The 14,876-nt window shown below is 44.5% G+C and overlaps 2 protein-coding genes across 4 annotated transcripts in view; one reads left to right on the top strand and one right to left on the bottom strand.

The window, feature by feature from the left end:
- DDX27 (DEAD-box helicase 27) overlaps positions 1–2,309 on the bottom strand; it is a 38,480-nt gene extending 36,171 nt beyond the window's left edge. The window contains exon 1 of the mRNA XM_033963679.1: positions 2,158–2,309. Coding sequence (XP_033819570.1) covers positions 2,158–2,238 — 81 coding nt within the window. The 5' untranslated portion in view covers positions 2,239–2,309. The remainder of the gene's footprint in view (positions 1–2,157) is intronic.
- A 106-nt stretch (positions 2,310–2,415) lies between these two features.
- The window catches only part of ZNFX1 (zinc finger NFX1-type containing 1), a 48,509-nt gene continuing 36,048 nt past the window's right edge, over positions 2,416–14,876 (top strand). Inside the window, exons 1-2 of one of the 3 annotated variants that reach the window (XM_033963315.1) lie at positions 2,416–2,543; positions 11,280–11,387. The gene's annotated coding sequence lies outside the window, so the exon portion shown is untranslated. Of the gene's footprint in view, positions 2,576–11,279; positions 11,388–14,876 lie in introns of all 3 variants that reach the window. The other 2 variants (XM_033963316.1, XM_033963318.1) reach the window with 2 other exon arrangements.

The raw sequence follows: 14,876 nt of genomic DNA, 5'->3' as shown, positions 1-14,876 counted from the left end.
TTTTTTTAAAACAGCAGTTTAGTAAAAGTGCCCTTAAGTGGATTCCTCAGAGAACAAATAAAGAGATTTACCCAAGCCCACAAGGAGTTCCAGTAGCAGGAGGCCTTTGCTCTAATCACTGACTAGGCCATTTTCACACATTTTGTTCTACTACTTTTGATTTTTCCTATTGTTTATTTATATTTATTTTCCAAAAAATGTATAAATGGCATCAGCTGCGGTGCTTCTGTCTCACACTAACAGACTGCAGCACTGTACAGATAGTCCTTACTAATGAAATGATAAGTATAGAAAAAAAAAATATATATATACGACAAAAAAAGCCAAGGAAAGTGCATAATACAGAAATGATCAAGATATAAAAGCAACCTCAAAGTCTGTGAAAACTCTGTGCCTTGGAGATTCTTCTGTGCAATCAAGCATTCTTCAAGGTTTTGCAAAATATTTTCATATCTGTTTTGCTACCTTGTATTGCTCCTTTCGCTTTTTGCAACTCAAATAATCTTTTCAAAGTCAGAGGAACCATCTTTTCAGGATGATTAGAGTCCTAAACCCAATGGAAATAAATCCTCCTGAACAGTCAAAAGTTTGCACAATATTGGGGGGGGGGGGGTGTTGCTAAAGCACCCACAGAGCTGACACCTATGTCCAAAGTCAGAAATGAGTGTCAGCAGGATCTGAACCCCGACTCCCCTAGTTATTAACCTACTGCTCCAACAAACATTCTACCCAATACCCTCAGAGGCTCTGGTTGCAGTAAAGAAACATCTCTCTAAAGCAGTGTTTCTTCCTGGAGTACCTCCCCTTGCCCGTCAGGTTTTCAGGATATCATCAATGAATATGCACAAACTTGATAAGAACATAGGAACAGCCTTACTGGGTCAGACCAATGGTCCATCAAGCCCACGGTGGCCAATCCAGGTCCGCAGTACCTGGCCAAAACCCAAGGAGTAGCAATATTCCATGCAGAATCCTCAGAGTAGCAACATTCCACGCTACCAATCAAGGGCAAGTAGTGGTTTCCCCATGTCTTTCTCAATAACAGACTATGGACTTTTCCTCCAGGAACTTGTCCAAACCTTTTTTTTAAAACCAGCTACGTTTTCCGCTCTTACCACAATCTCTGGCAACAAGTTCCAGAGCTTAACTATTCTCTGAGTGAAACAAATGTCCTCCTATTGGTTTTAAAAGTAGTATTTCCCTGTAACACTGCCTCCATTATATGCAAACTTCTTTCATGCATATTCATTGTGGATATCCTGAAAACCCGACAGGCAAGGGGCTACTAAAGGACCGAGTTGAGAAACGCTGCTCCCAAGGATCTAGTGGCCCCCAAACTGCAGCAAGGATCTCATCTTCCAATCAATCAATAATAATAATTCTTTTGATAAGGGAGCAGGTCGTTTGCATGATTTTCCTTTTCTCTGGGGCAAACACTAACCTTTAACTACCACAAGAGAAACTGACCCTCTATTTCAGGAATGTCAAAGTCCCTCCTCAAGGGCCACAATCTAGTCGGGTTTTCAGGATTTCCCCAATGAATATGCATGAGCTCTATTTGCATGCACTGCTTTCACTGTATGCTAATAGATCTCATGCATATTCATTGGGGAAATCCTGAAAACCCGACTGAATTGCGGCCCTTGAGGAGGGACTTTGACACCCCTGGCATAGACCATCCACCCTACTCACTAGATCAGGGGTGTCAAAGTCCCTCCTCGAGGGCCACAATCCAGTCGGGTTTTCAGGATTTCCCCAATGAATATGCATGAGATCTATTTGCATGCACTGCTTTCACTGTATGCTAATAGATCTCATGCATATTCATTGGGGAAATCCTGAAAACCCGACTGAATTGCGGCCCTTGAGGTGGGACTGACACCCCTGGCATAGACCATCCACCCTACTCACTAGATCGGGGGTGTCAAAGTCCCTCCTCGAGGGCCACAATCCAGTCGGGTTTTCAGGATTTCCCCAATGAATATGCATGAGATCTATTTGCATGCACTGCTTTCACTGTATGCTAATGGATCTCATGCATATTCATTGGGGAAATCCTGAAAACCCGACTGGATTGCGGCCCTCGAGGAGGGACTTTGACACCCCTGCTGTATTTGCAGGACAAGTCTCCAGCCTCCCTCCCTCTCCCCCCATCACCTCTTCTTCCTCGGAGTCCGACTCCTCGGGAACTTCCTGGTCCTCCCCGATAGTCCCGATCAGATCTAGCCCCGACAACATAGCGGCAACAGGAAGAGGAGCCAACACACACGTGTAAACGCCCCAGCCGGAACTCGCCTTCTCCCACCCGGAAGCACTTTTCCTCCCTTGCAGGGGGAGGGGGGGACGTAATCACGTAGGGGGGAGGAGCTTCGGCCTCTCTCCACCTGGCGGGGGACAACAACAGGTCACGCGAGCGCAGGGCGTCGCCGCGTCCCCGCCCCCTCGGACGCACGTTTCCCTGTGACGGAGTAGGCGGGGCCACGGCGTTTGCCGAGGTCAGGCGGCGCGAGAGGCTGGAGGGAGCGATTGTGAGATGTGCAAGGGTATCTCTTTCCATCAAGATATACGTGCAATTGTAAAGCTGTTATTCTGATTTGCTAGAAATGTTTTCTTATGCTTCATTATAAATTAAATACCTTTTTTATTGCAACAACAAAAGAGTGAGAGGAAAGAGAGCAGAATGGTGCTAGACCTGGGGGGGGGGGGGGTAGAGGAGCTGGGGAGATGTTGCTCTAGGAGAGGGGGGGGGGAAGAAAGAGGGCAGATGTAGAAACCAGGAGAGAGCGGGGCTAGGGGGCTGTTGGAGGAAGGAAATAAAGCTGGAGAGGTGGAGACTGGGACTAGAGAGAGCGAGTGTGGCACAGTGCTTAAAGCTAAAGCCTTGGCACCCTGAGGTGGGTTCAAAGCCCTACTGCTCTTTGTGACCCTGGGCAAGTCACTCAGTCCTCCCCCATTGCCCCAGGTACATTATATGGATTGTGAACCCACCTGAACAGACAAGAAAAAATGCTTTTAAGTGTCTGAATAAATTCATGTAAACCATTCTGAGCTCCCCTGGGAGAATGGTATAGAAAATTGAATAAATAAATGAGACATATAAGGACTGGGGTAGGGGTGAATACAGACAGTGAATATGTGGTATTAATGAATGGGAAATAAGCGCCATCTTACTGGTTTTTTTAGTCTTATCTCTCCTCCCCCCCCCCTCCCCAAGATGATGAATAATGATGCACTATGGAGAGCTTGCTATGGGATCTCAAAGTCCCTCCTTGAGGGCCGCAATCCAGTCGGGTTTTCAGGATTTCCCCAATGAATATGCATTGAAAGCAGTGCATGCACATAGATCTCATGCCTATTCATTGGGGAAATCCTGAAAACCCGACTGGATTGTGGCCCTCAAGGAGGGACTTTGAGACCTCTATAGGCTGATTGAAACTGCTTTTTTTCTATTTCAGCCGAAACTCAGAACTCAAGTTTGGTTATGTGAAAGTGAATCAGCAAAGGCTACCAGGGACTATCAGAGCACGCAGTCTGGATCCCTTTGCTAAACCCATAGTATCCAAACCAGAACACAATTTAAACAATGAAAGACAGTGTAGTTACTTACCTGTAACGTAGGTTCTCTGTGGACAGCAGGATAGTCAGCTACATATGGGTGTTGTCCCAACAGCTCCCAATTTGCGGATAAGCTCTCCAATAGCTCAGAGAGATTTTTTTTTTTTTTTTTCTCTCAGCACGAGCAGTGCCCGAGCCCTACCTATTTCCCCCTGCTTCCCCCTAATCCCCAGGATGTTCCTAGCTGTGGCCGGGTCAGCCATATGGGGAGGCGGGTGTGTTGTGTGGCTGACTATCCTGCTGTCCACGGAGAACCTACGTTACAGGTAAGTAACTACACTTTCTCCTAGGACAAGCAGGATGAGTCAGCCACATATGGGTGACTCCCTAGCCGAGGGATGTACCGACTGGACCTGCGCCTTAGCGCTCTGTGCATCCCTCGCCTGCTGTGGAGGCTGAGCCGGGCAGGGTAATCAGGTGAAGCAGGTGAAGTTGTGGAAACAAGGTTTTAGATAAAGTGCTGTGTTAACTGAGCAATAATATTCACAGAACAGTGAAACTGGTCAATGACAATCAATGAACAGTGAGAAACCAACTGGTCAACAGTGACAATTTGCACTTGTATGTGAGAATTCATACTTGCCTATTCCACATTCAGTCTAGACAGGAGTGCTGGAAGACCTACTTAATCAATATCTAGAACACCCTACTTGATCAGTGTTTGTTGATATTTATAACACCCTACTTGATCAGTGTTTGTCAAGGCTGTGCTAGTGGTGTTGTCCCTCCCAAGAGGGAAGAGCCACTTCCAAGACTGTTCGGCCGAATGCATTTGGAGCATGGAATGCTATGTCGAGGCAGTAGTGCTTGGTGAAGGTGAGCATGGAGGACCAAGTGGCTGCATCGCAGATGTCCCCTATTGGTGTGTGGTGCAGATGAGCCGTTGTGGTGGCTATGGCTCTGCGCTGGTGGGCGTGAGCTCCCACCTGTGGTTGACGCTGCGCTTTTCTATAGGTGAAGGGGATGCACTTGGATATCCAGCGCGAGAGCCTGCGTTTGGTGGCCGGAAGTCCTGGTCTGTTTTGCTCGTAGGAGATGAACAATTGAGGCTTGTCTAGTCTGTTGCATAGTCAGGGCCCGCACACAGTCCAGGAGGTGTTGCTGAGGTGGCTGTGTGCCTCCCTGTGGGGGGATTAGAGTGCCGGGAGGCACGCTGAAGCCACCTTCGGCAAGAATTGGGGGTGGGTTCTGGGTACCACCCTGTTCTCATGGAGGAGTGTGTCGGCCAACACGATGGTCAGGGTTTTCCCGGCCAGGAATACGGGATCTGCCTCCCCCAAAGGTTTGAAGGGGTCGAGATGAGCTGATGCGGCACCAAGTTGAGGTCCCATCCGGGTGGTGGTGGTATGACCGGTGGGTGCAGATTGGACAGTCCCTTCATGGAATTTTGTGATTACTGGATGCCTCGACACTGGTTTGTTGTCTAGGCCAGTGTGGTATGCCGCGATTGCACTTAGGTGGACCTTGATGGAAGTGGGTTTTAGATCCCACTGAGATAAGCTCAGTATGTACTGCAGGATGTCCGGTATGGGACAGTTGTAGGGGTCTCGCTGCATGTCTGTGCACCGGTAGCGGAACCTTCTCCATTTCAACCCATAGCATTTTCTGGTTGAAGGTCTTCTGGCTGCCATAAGAGTGTGCTCCACGTCTTGTGGTAGGTTCATCCTCTCATAATCCATGCAGTCAGGGCTAAGGAACGCAGGTCGTGGTGGAGGGTAAGGTTCCCGCGTTGTGTTATGAGAACTGCACTGATCGGGAGGGGGAAGAGGTGGGTGAACCGCTATCCCTTGCCAGAACGGGAACCATGGTTGCAGGGGCCCGGACAGGGCAATCATGATCACCGTTGCTCTGTCCTGAAGGATCTTCTGCAGGACTTAGGGTATGGCGAGTAGAAAGTTGTAATGGAGAACTGTAGAAAATCCGACCGATGGGAACGGGCGGAAACTAAAGACTGGGGATTAGGGGGAAGCAGGGGAAATGGGTAGGGCTCGGGCATGCCCAGTGGGGCCCGGGCACTGCACGTGCTCAGAGAAAGAAAAAAAAAAAATAAATCTCTCTGAGCTATTGGAGAGCTTATCCGCAAATTGGGAGCTGTTGGGACAACACCCATATGTGGCTGACTCATCCTGCTTGTCCTAGGAGAATGTATTTTACCTCCATGTAAAATAGTTTCCATGCACACAGACCGCAGTTAATGAAAACTTAATTTAAAAGCCATTGTGCTTTTACAGTGGCTGAGTGCTCCACTCCTGGAGTGACAGTTGATGGCCATAACTTCACAGACAGGATAATTCCTAGGGAGTTTTATCATCCCATTTATAGACTTAAATCAAAACCATTTATTTGAAGCACTCTACCATATAAACTATTGTGCAAGATCATAATGGCATTATTTGCAATTGCAGTACAACTACAAAAAGGAGCCCTCCCTCCCCCCAGACTATCTTATAATCCCTGATGGTGTAATCAGGGCAGGAGTGATGCCCCAGTCATGGCAGCCATTTTGAGAGCAGACCATAATAGGCAGTAGTAACGGAATCGCTCCTGTCTCAACTACATCTCTAGACTACCAGAGACTGTAAGATAGGCCTAGGTGGGCTTACAGGTGGTCAGAGAGGCACTCAAAGAGGTCTAGGAAGAGGGACAACTTCTGTTTGAGAGGGAGACAAAAGACAAAGTACAAATTTTCAGCTTCCAGCAAAAAACACATGATCATTTTCAGCCAAAATTGAAAACATGGCTAAAAATTAAACCTTTAGACCAAAACCAAGCAGAAAAAAAGATTTTAGGCTAAATTCGGCACTGTAACAAAAACTGCCCCCCTCCCCCCCCCCCATTTGGGGTCCTGGCCCACAGTTTGGGAGGTCTAGAGTAAGGGGTTGGGGAAAGAGTGAACCAAGGAAAATAGAAGGGCAAGGGTGAGAGGGATCATCAGGAAGAGGTGATAGGAGGACATGGAAAGCTGAGAAATAAAATCTAAATAAAGTATGGGGATTCTGAGGACTGAAGGGTGAGAAGGAGGGTGAATTTTGAGTGGTTAGAGGGGCAGAAAATAATGAAATGGAAGAAGACGGGAGGAGAGATGAGAAATCACAAATGGACAGCAGACCCTGGAATGAAACTTAGAAGACAAGAAAAGAGAAACTGGGACCAAAGCAATTGGGGAAAATTCCAATTGCCAGAAAACAAAAAGATGGGAAAAAATACTAATTGGAATATATCGGTTTTGGAAAATGAATCTCTACTGTCAGCATGAGAAAAAATATTTTTATTGTGCATTTAGGGAAAAGATAAGTTGTAAAAGTTGTTTAGAGATAGTTGGAATTAGATAGATAGAGATTTCGGCAGTTGGAACCCAAGCACAGTACCGGGTAAAGCTTTGGATTCTTGCCCAGAAATAGCTAAGAAGAAAAAATTAAAAAAAAAAAAAAATTTAAATTGAATCAGGTTGGGCAGACTGGATGGACCATTCGGGTCTTTATCTGCCGTCATCTACTATGTTACTATGTTTAAAGATAAAAGTTTTATGTCAACAAAAGCATTGTGAATGGAAGTTAGAAAAAGGATTGCATGACTCAGTTTAAATGAGTAAGATAATCGAGTTTCTAAGGATAGCAAGACAACTGAGGACTGAATATTTGATAGGCCCTCACAAAAACAATTATATGATTTATGTGGTGTTGGGATATTTTATATATGTGACACTGAAGTGGATCCCAATGCAAACCAAAAACAAGGAAACAATCTCCACGGGAAACTAACAATAGTGAAGGGAGTGGAGAGGAAACAGTACACATGAACCAGAGATAAAGTAATTGAGGTGTATTTAAAGATGAACAATCTTGTATTATATACTGTTGCCCATGTTTAAATATACCTCAATTACTTTATCTCCCCACTCCCTTCACTATCGAAGTGGATCCCCCCCACCTTGAAGAGTGGTGCCCCTCTTTGAAGAGTTTTGGGAAATGTGTATCTCTTGAGGTCTCTGCATTTTGCTCATGCAAGCAGAAATGCAGTTCTGTTTCAGGGTGGTTGTGTTTTTTTCAGTGTTGTACTGCAGTCTGACTTGAAGTTTCCTGTTCCATTTTTGACTTCATATCAGTATCACTACTTTGTGTCTCCTGTGCTTTATTTGCTGAGGGCCTGGTGCGGTGTAGTTTTCTTTGTAGAGATCTGTAGAGTCCTGCTGGTTCTATTTTCTCAGTAGGTGGTGTGTTGGTGTTTTAAAGCCCAATAACATATTTGCAGTGTTGTTTCCTAGATAAAGTGTGAGTCCTGGTATGATAACATTTGTGTTACTTCACAGTGTCTGGCAGTGGAGGGACTGTCTTGCCCTTACTGATGTAATATCAATATTCTAATACAATTTTATTTAGGATTTTGGTTTGCAAAGTGAAACACCCTGGTTCACATTTGCTTTGAACATTCTGGAAAAGGGACTTGATTAATTAGCTCTGATGTTTCTATAGACAACATGTTCTTTGTTTTCTACACAATATTTTTCTTGCGTATTATAAGCTGTAGTAGATAAAGAACAGAAGACTTAAGAAATACTACTATATATACCTGTTTTATTAATATTATTTCCATATCTGTATATGGCTTGTAAAACTTTAGTTTCTTTAGCATCTCTCCAGACTGGTACAGTTCACTGATGGGTAATGGCTTACCATGACCAGCAGGTGGAAACTGAGACAAAACTTTTGACTGTAATACAATAGCTGTGCTTCCTTCCAAAATAAACAGTCTCTTCTCAGTCTCTCAGCAGGTTGGTAAGCTGTGGCCTGTCTTCCCTTGATTAGTGTAGGGCTGTTGGAATTTGTTTAGAGGCCTTCTTGTTCCCGTCTGGTGCTGGACTGAGCTTGGGGGAACCCTTTCGGGGGTCCGTCTGACCTCGGGGGTGTCACACTTGACGGGTCACAAGTTGAGTCCCTCCCTCCATTTCCTCCACCTCCCCAAAATTTTTCTAGAGGTGCCTCAGCTGTAAGCCTTGTCAGTGTTGCCATCAATACCAGCAAGGCATATGGCTTAAAGAGCCAGTGGAGTTTGTACTGACAGAAAAAAAAAAAATCCTTATGAATCCATTCTCAGGTACACGAAAAGGCATTATTTGTCAATAAGAATATTAATTAGCATAACCTCCTCTCCTTGCAGCCATGTTAACCTTGGGCTCCTCCAGAAAATCAATTCTGCCTATGCTGCGCTCACTTGTTCACTTCCTCAGTGTGAATAGGATCCTCCAATGGGAATAATTCATTGATATTTCCAGAAACTCATGCGCAGAAAAGTCATTTAAGGCAAAGGTGTCACTGACCTCGGAGAATGACACATTTAAAGGGAACCCTTCCAAAATCATTTGCCTTTACCTTCTCCAGGATGCATTTGATTACACGCCTGCTTAAGCTGAAATAATTTAGGCATTTTGGAGAACGAATGGTATGAATGGACCACCGTTTTATATATTTGGTCAGAACAGACCCTCTCCCCTCCTAGCAGCCCCGGCCTTCCAACTTGCTAGTTCACTTAACTTTCACCCAAGGGATGACATTTAATAATTCTAATAGATTCAAAGAGAGTTAGAGAGAGACTAAGCACAGAAAAAGGAGTGGGATTGAAGAGCAAATCAAGCCTGAAGCTTTAGTACCAAATCTTTAAATGAAACATGCCCTCGTGCTTATTTATTTCCCTCCTGATGTCTCTCTGCTTTGGCTGACTTAACCTCATAATAATGCGAGGCCAGACTATCCATCACTGTACCAGGTCAGACTGACTTTGGTAGCGTTAAATTATTCCAACTTCACCTATCCCATGCATTTGCTGCAATACATCTGGATTAAGCTGCTCCCTGGCCTTTTAACAGGCCTATCATCTGATCTCAACTTTGCTGCATGCTCTGCGCTTCTTAGATTGGAGAAATGAGTAAGAAGGGATGAGGGAAGTGATAAGAGGAAAGAGAAGGGTTGGGGGGAATCCCACTTTGCAAGTTTGATCTTTCCAAATCCCAAAGGTAGTGCTTCGAATAAAATGCTTACTTTATTATTCTCTTACCCAGCGGCTAAGACACAAAATTCATTATCTTCTAAACTAAACTAAACCTTAGGTTTATATACCGCATCATCTTCACAATCGTAGAGCTCGGCACGGTTTACAGGAGTTGAGAGAGAAAGGAACTCCATGAAGGTTAAAGGGTATAGAGAAAGGGCGATTTCTTTGAATAGTTTAGTTATTTAGGGGCTATAAAGGAAACCACAGGAAAACTAAACTAAACCTTAAGTTTATATACCGCATCCTCTCCATAATTATAGAGCTCGGCATGGTTTACAAGAGTTTAATAAAGGAAGGAGTAGCATAGAGGGGTTGGATGTTGAGACCAGGGGGGAAGAGAACATTACAATTTAGTGAAGAGCCTAGTTTTCAGGTGCTTATGGAATAATAGAAAGGAGAAACCAACAAAACTGCAGACTATGTACAAGATGCAGGCAAATTTATTTGTACCAAAATTAAAATGCAAAAGATAATATAAATAAAACCCTTTTACCAATCAAGGGACCCGACACGGTCCGTGTTTCGGACAAACCTTCGTCAGGGGTCCATGGTAAATAAGGTCTAAAACATACCACAGAAAAATTGGAGATAACAACAAAATGCCTGTCTGTATGTTAAGTTCGCCGAGAATCGCTGACAGAAGTAAAGCGTCTCAAAAAGCAGTAAAAGAAAGGAGCCCAGAATCCGTAGTGGGGCAGTAAGATTATTCCAGAGCTCTGTGATTCTGAAAAAGAGAGATTTGTCCAATTTTCCCACATAGTATCCTTTTAGCGAGGGGAAGGATAGTTTAAGTTTTTAGGTGGGCCTGATGGTGTCAGGGCTCGAGGAGTTCCAAGAAAGTAGGATTAGTGGAAGGAGGTTGCCATGTAGGATCTTAAAAGCTAGGCAGGCGCATTTGAAATGATGCAGAAACGATGCACTTGATACCACGTCTTTATTTCAGTTAATAAACGTTGTTGAAATGTAGTACACCTGTTTGTTGAAGGAACAGGGACCCAACACGGTCCTTGTTTCAATCAACACATCTTCCTCAGGGGTCCGATGAGTGGTGTCAGGTCAAAAGCGCACCGGGACAAAGGCGCGTGCAGACAATTGAGCGCAGTATGGAGGCGCGTGCCGCAGAAAATTACTGTTTTTATGGCTCTGACGGGGGGGGCAGACTTAATAGAGATCGCGCCGCGTTGTGGGGGGTTGTAACCCCCCACATTTTACTGAAAACTTCACTTTTTCCGTTTTTAGGGAAAAAGTTAAGTTTACAGTAAAATGTGGAGGGTTACAACCCCCCAAACCCCCCACAACGCCGGCGCGATCTCTATTAAGTAAACTGGGGGGGCTCCCCAACAAAACCCCCCCCCCCCGTCGGAGCCCCTAAAAACTGTAATTTTCTTCGGCACGCGCCTCCGTCTTGCGCTCAGTTGTCGGCGCGCGCCTTTGTCTTTCACGGGGTTGTCTATGAACCCCGATGAGTTCCTAACAGGCCACAGCAACGTACAAATAATCTGGGACTTGTGGTGCTTAGAGGAACTGCGTGTCAGTGGGTGCTATAAAAACACTTGTTTAATAAATATATCTTATCTCAGAAACTGTAACCTGTTATTGGTTTTTGTAATTCCTAGATAACTGCTCTATCCGCCTTGAACTTTGTGGTATAGGCGGAATATAAGACAGAGCTATGTCATGAAATGTAAAAGGAGCCACTGACTGGAAAGGAAGGAAGAAAGAAGGTAGGAAGGAATGTATCTAGAAATGTTTGTGCTTATTGAACTTGATATACTGCCATTCTTGAAGGCAAAACAAGGAGAAATGAACACCTTTCATCAAGCTGAAAAGCCCTAACCTTTTTAGTCTTTCCTTATATGAGAGGTGTTCCATCCCCTTTATCGTCTTGGTCACTCTTTGAACCTTTTCTAGCACCGCTATATCTTTCTTGAGATAAGGAGACCAGAATTGAACACAGTATTCAAGGAGAGGTCGCACCATGGAGCGATACAGAGGCATTATAACATTCTTAGTCTTGTTAACCATTCCTTTTTTTTTTTTAATAATTCCTAGCATCCTGTGCTTTTTTGGCCGCCGCCACACATTGGGCGGAAGGTTTCATCGTATTTTCCCATCACAGTGAGTTCTGCCCCATTCCGGCAAGCTCCGTCCTCATCGGCACAAGCCTCAATCACTTTAAAATCATGTATTCGAGGCTTGTGCGGTAGAGCTTACAGGAATGGGACAGGGACCGCGACCAAACTGGCGGAGACGGAGAAATTGAGTTCCTGCAGGGACAAAATTGTCCCCCTGTCATTCTCTAATTGGGTTCTCATTTTACTGTGCACATACATGTCTTGAACGTTGCGTGGGCAGTGTTTCCTAAGATTAGGATTTTGCAGTGTATTCTGAAAAACTGGAAATCATCCTCATTACTGGACTACACCTTCTGGTGGAACTCTTTAAGTATGTACCACAAATTTGAATCTTATGCATATGAGAAGAAATTGTTTTCTCGATCCTCCACAAACTTGACACGAAATAAATCACCTTGGTCATTCTTAGATTCATATGTTCGTTCTGCTCTATAGACACTTCTGCCTCTCTCTCTCTATCTCTCTCTATTTCTCTTTCTCTCTCTTTCTCTTATCCCTCCTGTTTCTCTGTCTTTTTCTGTCTCTTTTCTAAGCAGTTCCAGATACTCTGGATCCTTTTCACTAATCTAGTTCTATTCAAACGATTGTAGATACGAATATTTGATACATGATTTTTATTATGATTCTATGTGTTTGAGCTGCTTTCTGTTTATATTTCTTATAATATTCAATAAAATTATTGAACTAAAAAAAAAAAAAGGATTTTTCAGTGTTTGCGCCATATTTGGATTTTGCTGGTCTTCCGAGTGTTTCATGCAATGCAGTTTCCTCATTTTTGACTTTTGCAATGTTTTCATGGGACTTCCGTTATCTACTGTACTTGGAAAGCCTTGCAAGTTGCGCAGCTTGTGGGCAGCTTGGGTTTTACTGAATATATTGCTTATTGACCATACCACACCGTGTCTGACAAAGCTTTAGTGCAGGGGTGTCCAATGTCGGTCCTCGAGGGCCGCAGTCCAGTCGGGTTTTCAGGATTTCCCCGATGAATATGCATGAGATCTGTTTGCACGCACTGCTTTCATTGTATGCTAATAGATCTCATGCATATTCATTGAGGAAATCCTGAAAACCCGACTGGACTGCGGCCCTCGAGGACCGACATTGGACACCCCTGCTTTAGTGGTTCCCAGTTGATTTTCATGTGAGATAATAAGATGGTCAGGATGGTGTTTAAAGCTGTCATGGGTTGTCAGGTGAGATCATCTTGGGTTTGTTTTTTTTTTCTTTATAAGTATAGTCAAAACTGATCTGTTAGAGGTCATGTGAATATGTTTGTAATAAGTTTGTACTAGCTTGCTAATTGTAATGTAGCTTTTTCAATATTAGTACTAACGTGTTCCCCCCCCCCAAAATAAGACCTATCCCGAAAATAAGCCCTAGTATGATTTTTAAAGATGCTCCTAATATAGGCCCTACCGCCAAAATAAGCTCTAGTTAAGATCGTCCCCCCCAAAGTTCCCGACACTCCCTGACTCCAGCCCTGACACCAGCGCTGTCCAATTTGCCAAAAAAATCTGACTCGTCAATTCAGCGACCCTCCCCACCCCGGTGAGATCTGACATACCTCTGCTCCAAGGCCTCCTAATGCAGCAGCTGTTTATAGAATACTGATTACCCGGCGTTGCCTGGTTATAAATTCCCTTGTGGATTATTTTCACTTTCTGTTTAGGCTTCACCACACAGCACTTCCTTATATACTGTTGAATGACTGAGTGACATCATTCCCGAAGCTGGCACCTCTCCTCTTCCCATTCCTCCTCTCCACATGCGCGCCCCCCCATACCTCTAGTTTAAAGTTGTGCACGGCGTTGCCCGGATATAAATTCCCTTGGGTTTTGGTTTACATTCACTTGACGAACATTCACTTGAGGATTAACATGACACAAATTTTCAGTTTTCTGTTTCTGTTTAGGTTTCACCACACCACAGCTGCACTTCCTTATATACTGTTGACTGTGACATCATTCTGACTATGTGACATCATTCCCCAAGCTTCACACAATTGGTCCATCTATATATTTAAAATCTGATGTATAGAAACATAGAAAGATGATGGCAGAAAAGGACTATAGCCCATCAAGTCTGCCCACTCTACTGATCCACCCCATTAAGTCTGAGTACTAATGACCTAGTTCCTTAACTCGACCCTCGTAAGGATCCTACTAGGGCATCCCATTTATTCTTAAAGTCAAGCACGCTTGATCACCTGCTCTGGAAGCTTGTTCCAGTGATCTACAACCCTTTCTGTGAAGAAATACTTCCTTACGTCACTATCGAATTTCCCTCCTCTGAGTTTGAGCGGATGCCCCCTTGTGACCAAGGGTCCCTTGAGAAAGAAGATGTCTTCTTCCACCTCGACACGTCCCGTGATGTATTTAAATGTCTCAATCATGTCCCCCCTCTCCCTGCGTTCCTCTAGAGTGTAGAGCTGCAGTTTGTTTAGTCTTTCTTCGTACGAGAGACCCTTGAGCCCCGAGATCATCCTAGTGGCCATCCGCTGAACCGACTCTGTGTGTGTGTGACCTCCTTTCTCACCCCCATAGTATTTTTCCCCAGATAGTAAGTGATATATATATCAAGTTTGGTCGAAATCTGTCCAAGTGTTTCAGAGTTATGCTGGAACATACATACATCTGATTTTATATATACAGATGAGCCAAAAGTCTCGGATGTAATATTTGTTGTTTATCTTGTTCTTGGTTTCTTTTCTTTGGTCCCAGCTTCACTGGGATTGTAACACAATAAGACAACAAATAGGTGTGGCTTGGAAAAAGGATATTTTAGATGGAAATAGGCTTATTACAGATGTACAGCACTCAGAAAATTGCTACAGAGCTGCATATGTGCATGTGTTTCAGTGTCTGCCTGTCCCTCTAATTGTGTGTGTGTGTGTGCAAGAGTAAAGGCAGCCAGATCGGGGCAACAGAGAGCAAGGCGTGCAGAGAGCCGGGCGGCAATGATGCTGGAGAGTGGGAAAGGATGTTTGCGACTGGTCCCCAGCAGTCGCTTCTTGGGTTGATCGGCCAGCCCAGTCGGTTTGCGAAATTTGTTTTGTGAATAGGGCCCCTGCATACTTTG

Source organism: Geotrypetes seraphini, chromosome 11, assembly GCF_902459505.1.
Source record: "Geotrypetes seraphini chromosome 11, aGeoSer1.1, whole genome shotgun sequence".
Taxonomy (NCBI): domain Eukaryota; kingdom Metazoa; phylum Chordata; class Amphibia; order Gymnophiona; family Dermophiidae; genus Geotrypetes; species Geotrypetes seraphini.
This window is presented reverse-complemented; position numbering and strand designations above follow the sequence as displayed.